The 19,582-nt window shown below is 39.6% G+C and overlaps 1 protein-coding gene across 2 annotated transcripts in view; it reads left to right on the forward strand.

Annotated features, from left to right (window-relative positions):
* The first annotated feature begins 6,021 nt into the window (after positions 1–6,021).
* LOC121521202 (beta/gamma crystallin domain-containing protein 1-like) overlaps positions 6,022–19,582 on the forward strand; it is a 56,474-nt gene continuing 42,913 nt past the window's right edge. Inside the window, exons 1-6 of one of the 2 annotated variants that reach the window (XM_041804976.1) lie at positions 9,407–9,542; positions 9,713–9,784; positions 10,055–11,421; positions 12,351–15,771; positions 16,023–16,202; positions 19,037–19,075. In XM_041804976.1, the coding sequence (XP_041660910.1) occupies positions 9,737–9,784; positions 10,055–11,421; positions 12,351–15,771; positions 16,023–16,202; positions 19,037–19,075 (5,055 nt within the window). In that variant the 5' untranslated portion in view covers positions 9,407–9,542; positions 9,713–9,736. Of the gene's footprint in view, positions 6,149–9,406; positions 9,543–9,712; positions 9,785–10,054; positions 11,422–12,350; positions 15,772–16,022; positions 16,203–19,036; positions 19,076–19,582 lie in introns of those variants that run through there. The other variant, XM_041804977.1, reaches the window with a different exon arrangement.

The raw sequence follows: 19,582 nt of genomic DNA on the forward strand, positions 1-19,582 counted from the left end.
TAAGCATCACTGAGGTATGACTCACTAAAAGGCGCAATTAGTGGTCGCATTCACAGCGTCAAGCCATTTTATCTGCATTCAGATTAAAGCAACAGTCACTCAAACAAACCCTTTTCTAATAGAGGCAGCTATAAGAGACAAAGTTTTACATTTATGACCTAAATCAAAGACCCCGTTTGGTGTTAAATTGATATGAAGCAGACTGAATTTACTCGATGCTTCTTCAAGAGCTACAGAAGCAGAAAGGTCATCAGCATAGACACTGATTATGACTTTATAGTTAAATTAAATGCCTAACCCACAGGTGACAGATGAAGTGACCAACTGCATACTAGAAAAAGCCAATTCTTTACATTTTCAATAGCAAAGATATTCAACACTTGAAACATTCCACTACTAAAGTAAACACAGTATGAGATTTCTTTTATGATTAGATTAAAAGCACTACTTACACACATGAGGCAGCTGTGGACCAGTGGTAGAGCCAGTCATCTCTCAACCAGTAGGTCCGGGGTTCAGTCCCCAGCTCCTAAAATCATACGTCAGTCTGTCCTTGGGCAAGACATTTAACCCTGAATTGCTTCTGCTGTGTCAGTGGTGTCTGAATGCATATCCTCCTGAGACCCTCCATGCACACATGATTACCTCACATTTTAGCTTCTCTACAACATAGTCAGTTTTTTTAAAGATTGTTTTAGATAAAAATGTTTGGACGGATTGCAATGAAGTTTTCAAGTATTTTTAGGGAAATTTCAGGGAGAATTTGTTGATATTTTTACGGAATTTGCTTGGAAATTTCTAGTACTTACAATGAAGTGTTAGGGGTATGTCTGTATATTTTGTACAGTTTCATAGAAGTTTCGAGGGAAATGTGCTTTGAAACCTTTGGGCATTTTCATGGGAATCTTTGAAAATTGATTTGGTATTGGTTTGGCATTTGTTTGGATATTTTTAGGCATTTTCATGAACATTTAGGGAATTTATAAGTAACCTTTGAGAATTTGAAATGATGTTTACGGGGATTTTGCTTTGAAATTTTTGGGGAATTTTGAAGGTTATTGAGGAAATGTATATGTTAATCTCTGGGAATTTTTTTGGGGGGGGGGGAGTGGGAATGTCCTCTGAAATTTTTAAGAAATTCCATGGAAATATTCAAGAACTTGTTTTCGATATTTTTGGGAATTTCAAGTACTCTTATGGAAGATTTGGGGATATGTTTGTACAGTTTTATTGGACATTTTTGGAAAATTTGCTTTTAAATTTTGAGGCATTTTCATGGGATATTGTAAAATTAGTTTGGAAGTTTGATATTGGTTTAGTTTGTTGGGATTTGGAAGTATTTAGGCACTCTCATGGAAATTTGGAAAATGAATTAGTAATTTAGGGGAAATGATTTGAATTTTTAGGGGGAACTTGCTTAGACATTTAAAATGATTTGGGGAAAATTTGTATGCAAATTTAGTGGGATTTGTTTGGGAATTAGGGTGGGAATGTCCTTAAAAATTTTCAAGAACTTTCATAGAAATTTCAAGGAATTTGTTTGGGTATTCATCATTTTCATGAAATTTGTTTAATTTATTTGTCAATTTTGGGGGAATTTTATTTAAAATTTGCTTTAAAATTTGGGGTTATTTACCTTAAAGTTTTCAGGAATATATATGGTATATTTAAAAAAAAATTAAGGAATATTCACTAAAATCTTTGGCAATTTCTTAGAAAATTTAGGGAATGTGTGAGGATTTTTAGAAAGGAACATTTCCAAGAAATTCAGAACTTTCACTTAGCACAAGTTAGTGGGATAAACAAAAAATGCATTCCAAACAAAAGCTCAGGTCTCAGGTGGATATGAATGGGATGAGTAAACACTGATGGCCACTTTACACAGAAGACTTCTCCATTATTGTGTGAATGGGTCAGTGTGACCTGCAGTGCAAAAAGCACTTGAGTAGTGAGATTAATCAAAATGACCCATACCTGCTCAGGTCCATCCATTTACTATTTACCAAAACCAACAAGTAGAAGGTACCGCCTCCACAGAGGGTGCTAAAACTGACAAAAAAGAAAGACTCACTCAAAAAAGGTTTAGGCTTGTTAGAAGACAAATCTTCAGATATTTTATTCATGATGAAAACTGCACTCAGAGGCCTTTCTATGGCAGTATCAAACTCTTTTATCTGACTTCAGAGGATTGTAAATTTGGCCTCGACAGCGTGCACTTTAAAGCCTCATGCCAGGCAAACACACACTGGGTGGATACAGAGAGTGACTAACTCTTCTCCCCTCAAAAATAAAAAAAGCCAGTTGTTTACGCCTTACTGCAGTGTCCCTGCATAGTGTAACAAAAGACAGCCTGTATGACTAAGCAGCTGCCAGGTGAGCATGTTTGAAACTGTATGAACACAGACACAGTGAGAGCAAGAGAGCAGTGCTGAAAACACACTGTGCAGGCACATACAGTATTATTAAACTAGTGATGCAAAAAAAGAAAAGCTTTCACATGTGGCTGTGCTGCCTGCTATCACTGTAGTCAGTAAACGTTGCTCAGTCTGTGTGACTCATCGGTCAGATATTTGCATTGTCAATGTATAACAAGCTCTAAAGCAAAGCTTTGAATCCAGGTCAATAAATGGAGTCAGAGAATGTTAAAATTGTGTATTCTCTGTGCTTTTTTATGTGTTTGCCTTTTTTTACACTAACTGTTTGCTCACTCATCACCAAACCAGAAAAACTAGACTAGCTAATTATTCTAAGTGGTGTAATTTTCACGTTAGGTCTAAACAGTTATACACAGAAACACTTGTTCTTGTAATTCATGAATTCTAAAAAGCCAAGCAATTTTCTTTCTCTAATATACTGTCTATCACTGGGGATTCGAGGGTGTAAATGATCATCAGATTGTTCTATTCCAATGCACTCTGCTAAGAGGAAACCGAGGCAAGGTGTAAATGTTTTATAGGCCCGAGAATGAGACAGGTTTCAGTTTCTGCCAGGCATTAATAAGTCATGAGAGACAGAGAGCATGTGTTTGAGGATGCAATCCACATCAGCGTGTTCAGCATTTAGACTGTTGTTGAGTGTGCATGGCAGGTTTTACAGTGTATGAATTCCTAACATCAGTTAAAGTGGGTTGTTGGGCAGGAAAGGTTAGCATGGGATTATAAAAGGTCAGCAGAACAATCTGAATAAATTACAGAGTAATGGGAGTTAGAAAATGCACAAGACTACTCCTCCCTCTCCCTTCCCCTTGGTGTTAACTCTGATACCTCTAATTTCATGCAATACCTTCTCACTTGTGCAACAAGCGACCGTTTTATTCAATATTTTTCCAATCCAAAGGCTGCTCTGTGTAGAGCAGATGCCCTATTTCTTGTTCTTTTTAAAAATCTGAGCGCCATAAGAACAGTATAAATCTATTACTTTAACCAAAACCAAGTGCCTTTAATTATCATATACAAGCGGTGCCCCCATTTTATTTTATTTTTTTAAATCATAATGCAATATTTACAACTCAAGAATGGTAACCTTTATAATACATGATTTTTTTTTAAATCCAAGTGCCTTTATCTTAACCTCCTTAGACCCTGCATGCACATATGAGGAATTTACATTTTAGATTTTCTACAACACATTAATCATTTCTGCTTTAAGAATTTTAGAGATATTTGTCCTGTTTCAAAGAATTTAAGGTAATTTGTTTTGATATTTTGGGGGATTTGACTGGACATTTTCAAGTATTTCCAGTGAAACTTTTGAGGTATATTTGTATCTTTTGGAGAGTTTCATTAGAAGTTATTTACTTTGAATTTGCATTTTCATGTGAACTTTTTATTGTGTTTGGGGAAGTTAATTGGAAGTTCTAAGATAAATTTGGAAAATTAATATCTAAATTTGGGGGATTTTATTTGATTTATAGGGGGGAATTTGCTTTGAATTTTTTAGGTGTTTTCATGGATATTTGGGAAATTTATTTGCAATTTCTGGGGAATTTGATTAGGATGGGGGGGGGTGTCCTTTGAAATTTTGAAGAATTTTTCATGGAAAGGAATTTGTTTGGATATTTGGGGGGGATTTTCCATAATTTCAATAACATTCATGGGAATACATTTTTAAATTTTGGGGAATTTGATAAGAAATTTGGGGGTAATTTGCCTGAAAATTTTAAAGAATTCACATGAAAGGTTTGGATACATTTTTTGAATAATTAGGCCTTATCATAAAACATCACTTAAAAATTTGTGAAGTACTTAAAGAAACATACTGTAAGGATGTTTTTTTTTCACAGGAATTTGGGGAAGTTGTTTGGATATTTTACGGGAATTGGTCTGGGATTTTTCAAGTATTTCCATGGTAATTTAGGGATATGTTTGTATCTTTTGAAGAGTTTTATTGGAAGTTTCAGGAGAAATTTGCTTTGATCTTGCATTTTCACCCATTCTTGCCAATTTTGATGCGCTTTTCACCATTGTTACTGCTCATTTTTTGCCACTTCAAACCCATTTTTAGCAGTTCAAGCCAATTTTGCCACTTTTAAACCCATTTTTCCCTTTTTAATTGCTTTTCACATTTTTTTTCTGCCCAAATTTGCCACTTATTCCTTTTCTTAACCCAAAGTTTCAGCTTATCCATTTTCACCTATTTTTGCTACTTTAGACCAATTTTTGCTACTCTTAAACCACTGTTCACCACCTATATCCACAAGTTTGTGCCACTTTCAATCCATTTCTGCCACTTTTTAACTGCTTTTCACCATTGTTGCTGCCCTGATTTTGCCACTTTAAACCCATTTTTGTGACTTTTTTTTCACCCTTTTTCACCCAAATTTGCCACTTATTTCCCTTTTACTTATTCCTGCCAATTTTTGACACTTTTAAATCATATTTGCCAATTTTTGTCTTTATTCTGCAATAATTTAATTATTTTTTCCCTTAAAGTTTTTTCAATTCCTTCTACTTTATTCTCTGGTATACTGATGTCTGTGCATCACGGATTAGCTATGAAGTCTGAAATAAAGATGTATACAATGACTATGATTTTCCTGACCTCCATGGGCCCACAACTGCCTTGAGCCCCAAAAGCTCTCCCCTTTATCCCCCCTTATGGGCGGCCTTGGTTAGAGGTATTGTATTCTCAATCTAGTTGATCTGGGTTATGTACTGCAAACTCAAATTTACATTTGAATCCCAGTTTTGAACACCTAAAACAACTAATTTTACAATATTGTTGTACACTTAAAATAATAAGTTACAAACTAGTATAGCACAGTTAAAACAATAAAGTAAGCATCAGCATTTATTACTCAGAAATAAGTTGGTGCAACTGCAGCACATTAAAAAAATTATTTGAACTCACAAAAGTCAGGTTTAGTTTATTTGTTATTTCTGAGTAAATTGCCCCTTATTCAAGTAAGCTCACTTCATTTTATTCTACTGTGAAGGCTATTTCATCTTCCATATAAGTAACTTTATTTACTATATAGAGGTTAGATGACACCCTACAAGTTACCTATTTTGTGTACTTTTTACATTTATAATTATTCTTTAACCTTCATCCTTTACTGATTCTTTCATTTTCATGTTGTCTAAGAGTTACAAACCTTTCTTTACACACTGATTAGACAAAGTGTAGTGTCTTATCTTATCAGAAAATACCACCACAGGCAGAAACCTTTTGCAGACTCTTAAAACAGCATGTAGCCTATAGAAACAAACTGCATTACCTGGATTAAGACAGTCCATAGGTTGTGTGCACACCAGCAGTGAGTGTTTGTGGACCTGTCACATAAACAGAGTTGCAAAACAAAGCGCCAAAGCCGCCTGCTGTGTCACAGCGTTGCAAGCCTCGGGGTGTGTTACCTGGCTGGGGCAGATTCCTCCTTCATGTCAGCCTCCTCTCTACCCTGGGAAAAAACGACAACACCTCTCCGTGACACCCATGTAGTCTGCATGAGTTAGCTTATACTTTCTTCTCTTAGCTAGCATTAAATATTAAAAAGGCAGTGCGGGGATCTGTTGGGACCGAGGAGGGACAGGTTTTTACCTCACAGAGGCGGAGGAGCTCTCAAAGGTTCCATTCATAAGAAGGCTTTTTTTGGTTTTGACTCGTTTATTCCCGTGACAGCTGGGGAGGCAGAAGAAGCCGTGCAATCATGGTAAGACCTGATTCTCTCTGTCTCTGGGGGGTGTTAGCAAAGACATGAAACGAAGCATGCTTTTGTTGACTTTGTAGTCGATGGACAATTGTTAGGACTGGCCTGTCTGCATGGACGACACTGCAAAGCTTCATGGCGGGAGTTTGTTTTGGTTTTCCTAAGTCTGAAAATTGAGTAGACCTGCAGTGTTGCACTGCCAATTTTAATTTACGAAGCTAAATTGCATCAATGTCGACTTTTCATTCCATATGTAGGCCTAAACACGCCACGCAATCCTTTCAAGGTAAGGCTGAGGAAATATGAAGTAATGAAAACTAAGTAACGTGTTAGGACTTGTCCGTGGACTCGATAGGCCGTTAAATGTCTAAAGTAATACCCAACAACAAAATGACTTTTTTTAATTGCAAAGGTGGCACTCCCTCACCTGCGGTAACAGCGCTGTGTTTGTGGTTGAAATTAGACTGAAAACTGGTTTGTGGTTACCTAATTAAAACGGTTGCTACGACATTACTTTAAATTATAGTTTATACATTAAATCATAAAAGACAAGTATAATAGCTCAAACAAAAGTAGTGAAAGAGTTAAATATCCAGATTTAGCAGCATGGAAACACTGACTTGAGCTGCCCGCCAACTGCAGCACGGGCACGCGCCTTTGCAAACAGAGACTAAACTGTACAGGCAGAAAAACCCACAGAGTCAGTGAATGCGTCATTTCCCCTGGAAAAGTTTGTTTGAAGACGGCCCATTGATGCCTTCAATGGCTGAAATCAGTGTAGGAGTTTTGAGCTCTTAACACATCCGAACGGTTTGGGTAGCAAAATATAGTTCGTATAAACAGCAGTATGACTGTTTATAAAAGGATACGTCGTAGAAAGGGAAATATTTAAATTTTATTATTTCTCCTATGGAATTTGGACACGGTGAAAACATTTTGAGACTTTTGACTTTTGTGAGCTCTTCATTTGTGCAGTATTTTTTTTGTCAAAGCACACTTTCATTGTCTTTGAAGTTGCATTTCTCTTTGTGTGAGAATTATGATAACCAAAACATCATCTATGGACTCACTCAGCCTGCGGTCGCACAAGCATCTCACATATTTGGCACCCAAGCGACATTTAAGGTGCCAAGCTGTGATGTGTCATCATTAAGGTGCCACTACATGTCATTGTTTTGTATTTGATGTTAAAATTCTAATGCAATTATTTTCCTTATGTTATCATATCACTACATTTATATTGCATACATTGTAAAGAATGCTCATATTAAAGTCCCTGTAAAGTGATAAAAAAAAAATCTTTATTTTAGGATTGCTGTATGACAGGTTAGTGTGTTATGAACCACAGGGCCAAATTTCAGTCATGAAAAATGTCTCTTGGTTGATAAAATCAATCTTCAAAGTCATGAGAAATGAGGCAATAATAAATACTCTAGAAGGGTTTGGGTGTGTCAGTTGAATGAGCTGAAGCCACACCCTCTCACAAGACATACAATCCTGTAAAATAATTTAAAAAAAAGCTTCTGGTCAGAGCACAGCTCTGTGCCAAAGTAAAGAGGCAGGAGTTGGGGGTTAAATGTACTGTTTTCTGGCACAGATCTCTCAGTTCTGATACTATAATGACCCGTAGGCCACTGTGGCTGATAAATTTGACAAATTTACTTTATCATGAACAAAAACACAGCATGTAGCTGTCTGTTAACTTTCAATGAAGGCAGTAACATCAGCTAACAACGGACTGTACTGAGATGAACAGCTCTGTGATTTTATATCATTTTAGCATTAGGGGTTGATTCCCCATCAAGACTGGTGATGCCATGGGCTCCTATATTTGCCCTGCCCAAATAAAACCAAGCCAGGAAAGAGGTAAAAAATATTCTAATAGTCTAAATAAAAAATTTAGTCACACATAGGTCTCAGTGTTTTGACATGTTTACAGCAAAAGGCTCAAAAGATGCTCCCTTGGTTAGACAAGCAGCATGCTTTAACTTTTCAGGAAGCGCATGGCTAGAAACCCAATAACATATGTTTAAAAGCAGTTAATCCATAGTTGCATGAATCTGAATATGACGGTGCAAAAACTTTATGCTATAATGGAGGAGGCTGGGGTGGGGGAGGTAAAACTCTGCCAGTAGAAGAAGCATGGTGCATCTCATTAATGCGATCAGGGATTTGTGACAAGCATGCCATATTTAAATACACTGCTGTGTTGAGCAAAATAAAGGAATTGGACCCATCGTTCCAATACTTTTGGAGGGGACTGTTTTGTGGTGTGTTCAAAAAAATTACATTATGTTGGTTTTAATAAACTTACTTAAGGAACAATCCTTAATTGCTAATGCTGCAATACAAAACAGCAGCCAACTAATATGCTTATTCACCACAAAATAATCAGTTTCAAATGTTGACTGTAGTGGGGAAATAGCATTTTATTTATTCTATTTTATTAAGGGAGCTTTGTTGTTTAATATTATGAGTTTCCCTCTCAAACAGGTTGTTAATTTCTATGTAAATTTCCATTTCCATGTTGACTCTGATCAGCTGGTTGTATATAAAAGTAACAGTGTGACATTTGATCCATGATAATATGACTTGGAAACTTACTGTTTTTGGGACTTCTTTTTAGATTAAAAAAAATCCAAATATACAGTATATCAGGTATTGCAGTTCAGCTAAAATATTACCAAGATAATGATTTCTGTTCATATTCTTCTAAATTAGTTGACACACTAACAAGTGATTCAGGAGAGTACTGGCACTTCTTTTTCCCACTTAAAGCACTGTGTGAGCTAAAATACAAAACAAGATGTAAAACAAAAGCTGGTATAAATTAAGCTGACAAATTGATAAATAGAATAAAAACAAAAGCAATTAATAGACTTTAACAATAAAAAGGATCTGTGAGGGTAAAAAGATAAGGTCAATAGTAAAAAGATGTCCTGATGGCAACAGAGAAAATTCACTTTAAAGCACATGACCAGAAGAAGCCCGAATACTCTCAGCCTTATGAAGGATCTGCTCCATTATTCTTGATAGGAGCGAGTCAGTAAAACCTGTGTTTACGTGTCCATTACAGTCTAACACATGCCAGCACAGTGTAACAGCAGTCAGGTGGCTGAACCACTTGTTGAGTATAGTGACACTCATGTCAGAAGTTTACGAGCGACATGTGAATGCAACACTTTACCACAGAGTTGCGTGCGCTCCGCTGTAGGGGCAGAACTTCTTCAGCGCCCACAGTCTGCTGCTCTTGTGCAGTTGTGGATGCTTTACTGGGTGAGGAGGACTAAACACAACATGTTAATCAGTTAGGCATGCATAAGTGCGGTTTTTATGCTGGACAAAGCGGGTAGTGTTTTGGTTTTGCCACTGGGAAATCTTCTATCTTTAATTAAGGGTGAGTTGATTTTGAATTTACTGCCAAAATATTTGATCATATTTAGAAAGATAAAAATAGATCTCTCTCTTTGCTAAAGCAGAATATCTGTGTTAAATGACAACTTTCTGCTCGTTTTTTGTTTTGTTTATGTTGGTGGAATGATTTTGTGTTTGTTTTATGCTCTTTAGGAGTTTTTGTTCTAAACCAAAATCATGTTCACATCCTACATAAAGAATCTGAATGATATGGTATTTTCTACGGTAAGCGTACAGGTTATAAGTACTCATGCATGTCTTTGCTATGCTAAAGAGATGCATGGCCATACTAAAATGTGTCCTAGAAACAACAACCTCTACTTAAATGTCATTTAGATCCCAAGCCTGCTCCCTTCCTCTGTTCATTACCACTTCATGGTATTTGCACCACCACGTGTAATTACTGTCAGAGCATATTCATGTGAAATATGCATGTTTACAAGCTGCCGCTGCACATGTAAAAAGATATTCATGTGTTTCTCTGCTTTGTTTTAGTCTGAGACCCCTGAGGAGCAGCCAAGCACTGGGGTCTTGGGCCGAATTGGGAGCTGGTTCTCTCCGTGGAGAGGAAAGAGTCCGAAAAGTCCTTCTGAGAATGCCTCCCCAACCAGCGACCAGGTTTTTAAGTCAGACGGAGAAGAGGAGCAGAGTGAGGAGTTTGTGAGAGCAAAAGGAGAGCCACAGGAGCAGGAGGAGAATCAACAGATCTCCAGAAATATTTTCTTCTGTGAAGGTGAGGACGCCACGCAGTCTGCCCACAGAGACGGCTCCACTGTGAGCAGCACTGAGACAGCAGGAGGAGGTCCAAATGAGGAGGAGTCTGCGGGGTGTAGGAAGAAGAGAACAAGGCAGGGCAAGGAGAGGGAGGAGAGCAGCAACGGTACTTCAGAGAGCGGGAATCCCGAGAAGAATGCCAGCCATCTGACACATCTCTCTTCTCCTTCTGAGCAAGGAGTGTTACAGGACTCTGGCCGAGCCCTGAGACAAGCACAGGCACAGACAGGCAAGAGGCTCCATGTGTACCTGGAGGAGACCAGCGTGATTCACTGTGGCAACGACGCCGGCGCTGCACAGGAGGTCGTCACTAAAGTCAAGACAAGCTTACAAGTTCTCCCTAAGGCGAAGTCATCAGAGAGTTTTGAATTGCCGAGAAGCGCTGAGAACAAAAGGACATATGTTACGCCCGCGGATGGGGCACAGAATTATTACAGTGCCCTTGTGGGAGTGTCACTAAAATCACACAAAGACTCACAGTTAGAGCCAGAACCTGATCAAAAACAAACAGAGGAAGGCGAAAGTATGGGGCGGAAAAACTCAGCCAAAAGAAGATACCGGAAAAACTCTCAGGGAGATGGAGCGACCAGCCCCCTTCAGGAAAAAAAGCCTCCCAGTGCTGCCTCAGAGGGATTCCCTTCATCAGATAAAACAGTGACCAGTCCTCAGGGCAATAGTCCAAACTCTCACATGGGTGAGTTGTCTGTAAACTCCTCCTCCTCCTCTAAGCACAACCCCTCCTCTCAGGCCTCACCTGAAGGTGGGGAAGGTAAGACTGCAGTCACCCAGCTGGATGACTTCCAGGACTCAAACTCCACCGTCACAGCAGCCACTATGACGAGCGCGGTGGATGGAGGAGCAGACATGGAGGACGATGACAGTCTTTACAAAGTAGAGAGGAAAACAGAAACGCCTGAATCCAAACGTAGGAGTCTTAAAGTTTCCCGCAGTGAGGTGAAGTTCTTTCCTAAAAACGTGCCGTTGAAATCCACGCAAAGTGCAGCAAGTGAGACCCAGAATTTCAGGTTGACGCTTAAAAATACCATAGATGAAGCAAAGGATGAAGCCAAAACAGAGACTGACTCAAGGTAAGTTTTTGCTTAAATGTGAATGAAAACATACAGTTGTTTGTGATCTGTGAGTCAAAGAAACAATGACTCAACACATTTCCAGACACAAAGGCTATGCTGAAAGAGATGTCTTTCAATTTTATCTTTCACTTAAAACTCCTGTGAGGACTTTCTAACTGCTTAACAAACAGACTGGGATCAACACTGATGCCTCATTACAACCAAAGAAACTAAACAAGATCATCAGCTACAAGATGGACTATTTCTAATGGCTGTTTTTAAAAATGCCTGTAACTGCTGCCGCAGGGTAGGTGACAGACATCAATTTATACAGCATGCCAAAGAAAAAAGTTTTAATTTTTACATTTCCAACTGCAAATTTCAACACATATGACTATTTAAAGTGGAGATTTTTGTCAGAAAAGACTGAGAAATACAAAAAAACCCCTCCTTTTTTATTTTTAGTCACTCTTATCGCTAATGGCCTAAAATGCCTCTGTTTTTCTTATGAAGGCACCAGTATCAATTTCAGACTGTTTTATTACGAACTGAAACCTGCTGACAGGAACTTTAAAATGGTTAGAGGTAAAAGTTAAACTCTAAAACTAGTGCACTTCCACTGTTAAAAGACATTGCAGCCTACCTGTCAGCTTTATCTGAAATGACATTGCTGTCAGACTGCTGTGGGTGGAATACAACAGGTGTATCCACAACACAACAATAGACTTGAGTCATAACACAAAGTACAGCTCTTTATGGGATCGGCATCCCAAAGTTCACTTCAGATAAAAGATATAGGTTGAATTGACTTAGTAAAACACACAAACAAAGTTTAATTGGTTTGTGGTTTTACTAAGGTAGTCAAGCAAGTTTAATAGAGGCATTCATGCTTTAACTCCTTCCAAATATAAGGCGTTTGTTTGACATTTCTCTTCGATTTCACACAGGCAGCACAACCTTAAGAAAATTGACGAGGAGCCCAAGCCAGTCGCCGGCAGGATTGCAGATAAAATCAACCTCTTTGAGCACCCAGCAGGCGGGGACGGCAAGCTGACCTTTAAAACTCCAAGGAGTACAGACGTCTCTCCAGTGAGGACAGCCACAGAGCAGCTGAAAGCAAACTTTTCATCATTGGACCAGCGGTCGAGATCAGCTGAACGCTATAGTCCGGCTAGGTCGAGCTCTGCATCACCTGTGAGGGAGAAGCCAATGACGATCAAGGAGCGAATGAAGAATTTGGCGGAGGCATCTAAATCAGGGGAAAGGCCAGCGCTGCCTCAGAAGCCTGAAATGACAAGAATGCCTAAAAAATCCACCTCAAAGTCACCAGAACTGGACAATCAGGGTAAACAGGATGCCAAAGAGCAAAAACAGACAGAGGCAAAAACAGAGATAACATCACAACCAGATGGACAAGATGTAACTGATGCAGGTGTAAAGATTTCCACTACTAAAGAGCAACTAACAGAGTCTAAAACAAAGGACACGGTGGATCAGAGTATGAAAACAGCCGATGATACAGAACTGACTATTAGCCTCAGCCCACAGTCTAAAGGTAGAACCCGCTCTAAAAGAAGAAAAAGTAGGGAGCCAACCAGTCCTCTGAGCCCAAACAGTGAACACAAATTAGACTCTACAGCCAAGCTGGAGGTCACGACTCTCACACCAGAAGATACAAAAGCTGCTGCTGCATCCAAAGAAAAGCCATCAGACAAACAGAAACTGTTTAAGGATGATTTAAAGGAGTCAGAAAAACAGAAGAAACAATTGGATTCTTCTTTCAAAAAAAGGGAGGAAAAAGACAAACTCATCAGGCAGGAGGGATCTGCTGAACCATCTGTCAGCAAAAAAGAACCTGATACTGATGCTTCCAGCAGTGAAACAAAGACACCTATTGATAAGGAGTTGGTTATTTTACCCAAAAAAGAGGAGAAGGAAGGGGGATTGTCCACCCAGAAGGGGGAAAAGGCGGCCGAGGACAGCAGGAAAATGTTAACCTCCTCCCCACCTGCATCAAAAGGACCCATTAAGAAAGAGCCACCTGTTGAACACAGCAAATTAAATAAAGACCTGTCCATACAATCTGAGCCAAAGAGTAAGGGCAAGGTAAAGGAATCCAATAGAGAGGAGACGGACCAGAAAGCTGAATCCAAAAGCAAGGACGCAAAGCTAATTAAGCAGACTGAAAGCAAAGATGTGGGAATATTAGAAAAGGTAGGGATTGAAAAGGCAAAACAGGCTGAGGGTAAAGAAAATGACAAAGTAGAGACTGAAAGGAGTGAAAAAATACAACAGACTAACAAGGAAAAAGAACAATTAGAAAGCAACAAAACAAAAAAAGTAGGTAGAACTGAGGGGAAAGATTTGGAAAAAGTTCAAAGTGAACAAAAAAATCAGATTAACACAAAAGACGAAGAAAAAACACAGCACTCTGATAAAAACATCACAAAGCCAGAGGTTTTGGGTAGTAGGCAAGGTTTCCCAGGGAAGGATGGGGCCTTTGTTAGGAAAGATGAAAGCAGAAATGTTCAAAGTAAAAAGGAAACTCAGCTCATCCAAGACACAGCGAAACCAGAAACCAAGCAACGAGAGGAAACCTCAGTAAAGACATCAAAAGTCCCTGCTCAAACACAACATGAGGGACAAAACAAGTCTACACATCCTCAAAAAACTGGCGATGGCACTGTCACCCACACCAGTGAAGCTGCAAATATAAGCAAGAGTGATAAAGGCCCATCAAAGGGGGAAACAGAGACAAATGTGCAAAAGAACTCCACAGAAAGCTCTGGAAAAGACACAGAGCCAGCGCTTACCACAAAGCTTAATTCTGTACCCATGGAAAAATTTGAAAATTCACTGGATGACTCATGTGCACATGGACCTAATGATGCTACACTCTCCAGCCCAAAGCCTATTACCAGAGCAGCTACAGCCGATGAAGAAGTGACTACAAAAGCCAGTAATGACACTCCAGCACTGATTACTGCACGGGCTGACACCATGGTAGAGAAAGAGTGTCCTGTGTCTGAATCTGTGAGCAGTGAGAAAGAGGGGAAAGACAGTAGAGAGAAGAGTTTGGCTGTCAGATTAGTGCCCTCAGAAGAGAAGATCTCAGGGGATGATGCAAAACATTCCCAGAGACACCCACTGGGCGAGGAATCAAAAAACACAGAAAGCACAAGGGATGTTACACCACTCAAGGGCTCAGAAAAAAAGGATCAGATGTCCTCGGATAGCACTGTTTCAAACTCTACAGTTAATGTGGTACAGAAGACAGCTGAGAAAACAATCCACACACCAAAGACTGATCCTGTTGCTAATGGCAGACTGAACACAGTCACAAAGCAACCCTTCGATACGAAGCTGAGTCAATCCCCAAAAGCGCCCATTTCACCAGAGATCAAGAAGCAAGTACAAGAATTAACCCAGCGTTCACCTGTGAAGAAGCTTCAGTTCCCTTGTGGGCTAAGCAAAGATGATTCCTCAAGTCAAGACGCCCCCTCCAGCTGGCTGGATGTGGACGTGCCAAAGCGGAAACTCAAAGTCTCAATACCTAAACTGACCTCGGCTGGAAGTGAGAGCAACCTTCTGGACACCCCAGATGACCTAGATGATGATGATTTTGTTGAGAGAATTAAGAAACTGTGTGCCCCGTTCTCCCTCCCACCACGCAAACACAACCCATTCAGGCCACCTCAGCCACCGTTTGCCATGCCCGCTATCAAGGAGGACCGCTTTGAGAAGACGTTTGACCCTGAAGAGTTTAAATTTGGCTTAAGGAAAAAGAAGCAGTTCACAATAGATACATCCCCAAGTACCTTAGCCAAACTAGAGGAAAAACCAGGCCCAAAGGTGGCTAGAGCAAGTTTGGCTGACAGGAGCCTGCTGCTCAGTAGCCTAGACACTCATTCTCGCCTCAGGGAGAAGACCCCGGTCAATGAAGACGAGGATGCAAAGGAAGAGAAAGACGACCAGATCAAGTGGAAATCTCGCTTGGAGGGGAGCTGTGTCCTTAGCAGCTTAAGCTCCTCCATCCTCAGAGGAAAGAGATTTCAAGCCCAAGCAGAAGGCGCCAACTCTGGGGAGGTTTCGCCAAGCGAGTCGCCCCAGAGGAGCCCCCCACCTTTATCCCAGCCACCCCCACCAAGCCCAACTGCTGCAGCTCCACTCACAGACACGCTGGCCAGGCAGAGCCCGGCCCCCAGCAACAAAGAGGAAGCCCAGGCTGGGGAGGCTGTGGTCAGTGATTCAGCCCCTCCACTTCCCTCCTTTAACGACATCAAGCTGCCAGACTATTTAGAGAAGTACCTCCCTCGAGAAGCAAAACCAGAGCAGAACAAACAAGGACAAGAGCAAATCAGAGCAGAGGTTAGTTTTACGTATTTTCACCAACTAAGAATGATATGAATGATATGTAAAGAAGTTGTAACAGTAGATTAAATCTGTTTTGTAAGCACAACCAGAGCTTAAAGATAGAGGCTGCCTACAGCATCAACCATCGGAGTTCTTACATAATCTGACAGGAAATGCTCATAAATTCAGTGCTGTACTATTTCAAGTCCTCAGTGCCACTGTGATACATATTACTTTGCTTATTTTTTGTTTTTTTTTTGGACCAGGCAAATGGACTAATGAAGGCTCCAGCCCCTGTTGTTGAGGCAGATATGACTACAAAACCAGGTTTAGGGCTTTCTGATGCCGTGCCTCCACGTTTCCCTGGGATTCCTCCACCCACACACTCTGCACTACCTGAGCTTAAGCAGCCTCTAGCTCAGCCACAGAGAATGCTAAACAATATTGTAAGTTTATACTCTACACAGTATTACACCTTAAAGTTCAGTATTGCAATTTAAAGCTTAACGTCGCTCTAGACTGTTTTCTTCTCTGCCAGTTGAACAGGAAACCCAATTTCTCTCTAAAACTTGTGTGACTGTGCAGAACTATTTTCTGCACTGCCAGTTGAGCAGGAAATGTTTTATATCCTTCATTTCCCCAGAGCTGCCCTGTCTACTGCAGAAAATTCTCCACTTTTTGTCATCCCTGATTTACATTCTGGTATCAAATATCACTTGCAAAGAAGCATTTTCATCCACACAACAGAGGACCCTTTGTCTTGCAAGGCCCTTAATTTGGGTGCTGTCTGGTAAAAATGACTGCAGCACGTTTATGTGTGCAGCTACCGACTATTTCAGTTCTACAGCACTTTAAATACATTTTTCATTTTTATTTAACTTTAATCATCTTGTTTTATTAAAGCTTCTGTGAGGAGCTTTAGCTGGTTATGGAAATATAGTAAATATTAGGACTGATGTCTCCTTATGAGCTCAAAAAAAAAAAACAAAAATGAGAAAGAAGGCTGATAATTTCTACATTTTCTTAATTTCCGTGCCTGTCACCTCTGCTGTGGGGTAGGTATCAGAGGAGAGGCTTAACAGCAGGCTGCCCAAATGCACATTAGCCATTTAGAATAAAGACAGGTATGTTTTTTTCTTTGCTAAAAGCAGTACTTCTGTATTTATAGAAAAGGATCAAAATAAGAGAAATCTTCCTTTGGATTCCTCCTGTGAGGGAGTTTTTGGCTTTGTGTATTTTAGCAAAACCCTGTGGACGAGTTATTTCTTCACTTTTGTTTACTTGTAAATGTGCATGAAAAGATTTGTGACAACAACACTTATCCTACTTTATTTTAAATGTGTAATGTGCAACTCGGTGTGAAATCTTGGCATAATGCCTTTGACATTTTGTAAATGGATGTTTTGACAGCGTTCTGTTTATAGCCATCTCTGATGCATGCCCAGTGGAAAAGATGACAGGCATATAAAGTAACCATACAGAATTATCCTTACTTTCCCCGATGGTCCTTTCCTTTTGATGGCGTCCTTTGTTCTCATGTCAAGCTAAACTTAGAGTACAATTCACTAATTTAGTAATAATCAGGGGTTGAAAAATGTATTTCTTAATCATATGCTTCAGAAATTCTCACATTTTTGCCTGTTCCTTTTTATTCAAACGGAATATTTTGGTAAGGAATATTCAAAGACAGTCTGGCTGCAGACCATACATTTTTGATGGCCGCTCTCACAGATGGTAAATCTGAGACGCCATCCCTGTCTGAACATAAGTGCCGTCATTTTCTGGTACATCGTGTATCCAGTTTAAGATTTATTTTGAAAATTTTAACTTTATTCAGAAAAAAAGTCTGGAAGTTATATTCATTGTTTTTATTGTGTGTTGGATCCCCATTAGCCTTGGCACATGACTGCAGCTACTCTTCCTGGGGTCCAGAACACAGAACATGAAATAGTTTACATACAAATAGTACAAAGAATATTAAATGAAGTAAAACATACTAAAAATGTCATTTCAACCTCATCACTCCTACTCAAGACACAGCAAACAACACATAAGTTGATAGACCACCCTAGAAAAATAACCAAATTGCAAATATTACAGACTAAGGAACATTTCATAAATAAAACAGAGAAAAAGGTCAGTCTTTTTTAATTTGGGATTAAATTATGTATAGACCTGTTTTAGAAGTAGTTGCATGGAACGTGGCACACTTTTGCTAAGATAACTTAGCTGCACTAGCTACATAGCTACACTAGTTATGTAATCAATGTTGCTACAAAAGCCATTGTAGCTAAGTTAGCTATAGCAACATAAGCTTTAGCAAACATATCTTAATCTAATGAAGCCTCATAGATAACATTGCTATGTAGTTTATGTAGCTGCTTTTTGATCTTAGCTTTAGCTACATTAGCTAGGTAGCTAAAGCTTTTTTTTTCATTGTTTGGTTTTTGTTTGGGCAAAAAAATTCAGGCTGAAGTATGGCATTGATTTGGCAGGTGACACCTAAGGGCATCATCAGGTGGGAAGGAGGACTGAGACAATCCCAGTCGTGCTCTGAATGTCCTTGCATATTACCAGGGGCATGGGAAAATAATCTGTTGATGAAATTACAAAGTCTACACTCAAAGAGCAGAGAAAGGGTGGATGTGGCAAGTAGGCACAGCCTGGGGTTGTGTCTGGGTGGAAAGCAGGTTTGCCATGGGCCCCTGGCCATGTTGTGGATGTTCCAGTGGGCCTGAAAACCACTGTTGGTCTCTTGACGTATTAGCAGGGGTGAAAAGGTCTGGACAAAAGAGATGCTGTTAAGCTTGACCTTCACTCTGACCTGGTAACTGGGTTACCTTGAGAGCTGTAATACATTTTTGGAATTGCTTTTTTGTTTGGCTAACAGCTCAAAACCCAGGCTTCAGTTTAAGATAACTAAGTAAACAAACACATATTCACATTTGTGAGCCAAGAGAAGATAAAATGTTTGCCCACAAATCTTTCTTTTTGCCTTAATTACCTACTGGGGATCAATATGTTTAATGGCTTGAAGTCTAGATTAGTCTTTTTTGTGTTTCCTTTTGCTAATATATGTGTCTTCTAAGCTCAGAAGCAAAGGTTTTGTAAGTATGCCATAGTGATGAATGCTTTAATCTTCTGCCTCTGCCTGCAAGTGCAGTGCTTGAATATAGATCAAAACAGTGTCGTCTTCATCGACTGATTCTGTCCCTGGATGTAAACAGAAAGGTCTCTGAAGTCTGTTTTTCTATAATAATTCTGTCTTTTTACATTCCAGACAAGAACCCCCAAAGGATTTCACAAGCGCCCTGGAAAGGTATAGTAGGCACATCTTTGCCCACACTGAATGAAAACAAGCTGGAGAAAGGAATCTGGACAGACACTCACTGTTATATAAAAACATCTGCTTTTCATATGGTGTTCGTGGGGGTAAACAAAGTATTAAAAAAAGGCAGTTGAGTGCAAATGTTCAGCTGGATGTGATTACAATCAAGGAGTTCAGTGCTGCCAATGCAGCTTGTGGTTCTTTATTACCATAGAAGTTTTATTGTAGTTAGCCAAAGAAAGAAAGATATTCCCCTGCTGCTCAGCATTGTCAGTTCCTTGTCTATAAATGCACTGACTGGCATTGATGCACACATACTACACAGACACATGTATACAATACACTGCATGAAAAGGGCAGATCTGAAAAGGGCTTTCAGAAGAAATTGTAAAGCTGAGCACCACAGAGTCTACAGAGCAGCGTGTTCTTTCTACTCATTGCTCAAAAACTTCATTATTTGATGCCCTTTAAGCTACAAATGCAGTTTTTATATTACAT

Source organism: Cheilinus undulatus, linkage group 14 (assembly GCF_018320785.1).
Source record: "Cheilinus undulatus linkage group 14, ASM1832078v1, whole genome shotgun sequence".
NCBI lineage: Eukaryota > Metazoa > Chordata > Actinopteri > Labriformes > Labridae > Cheilinus > Cheilinus undulatus.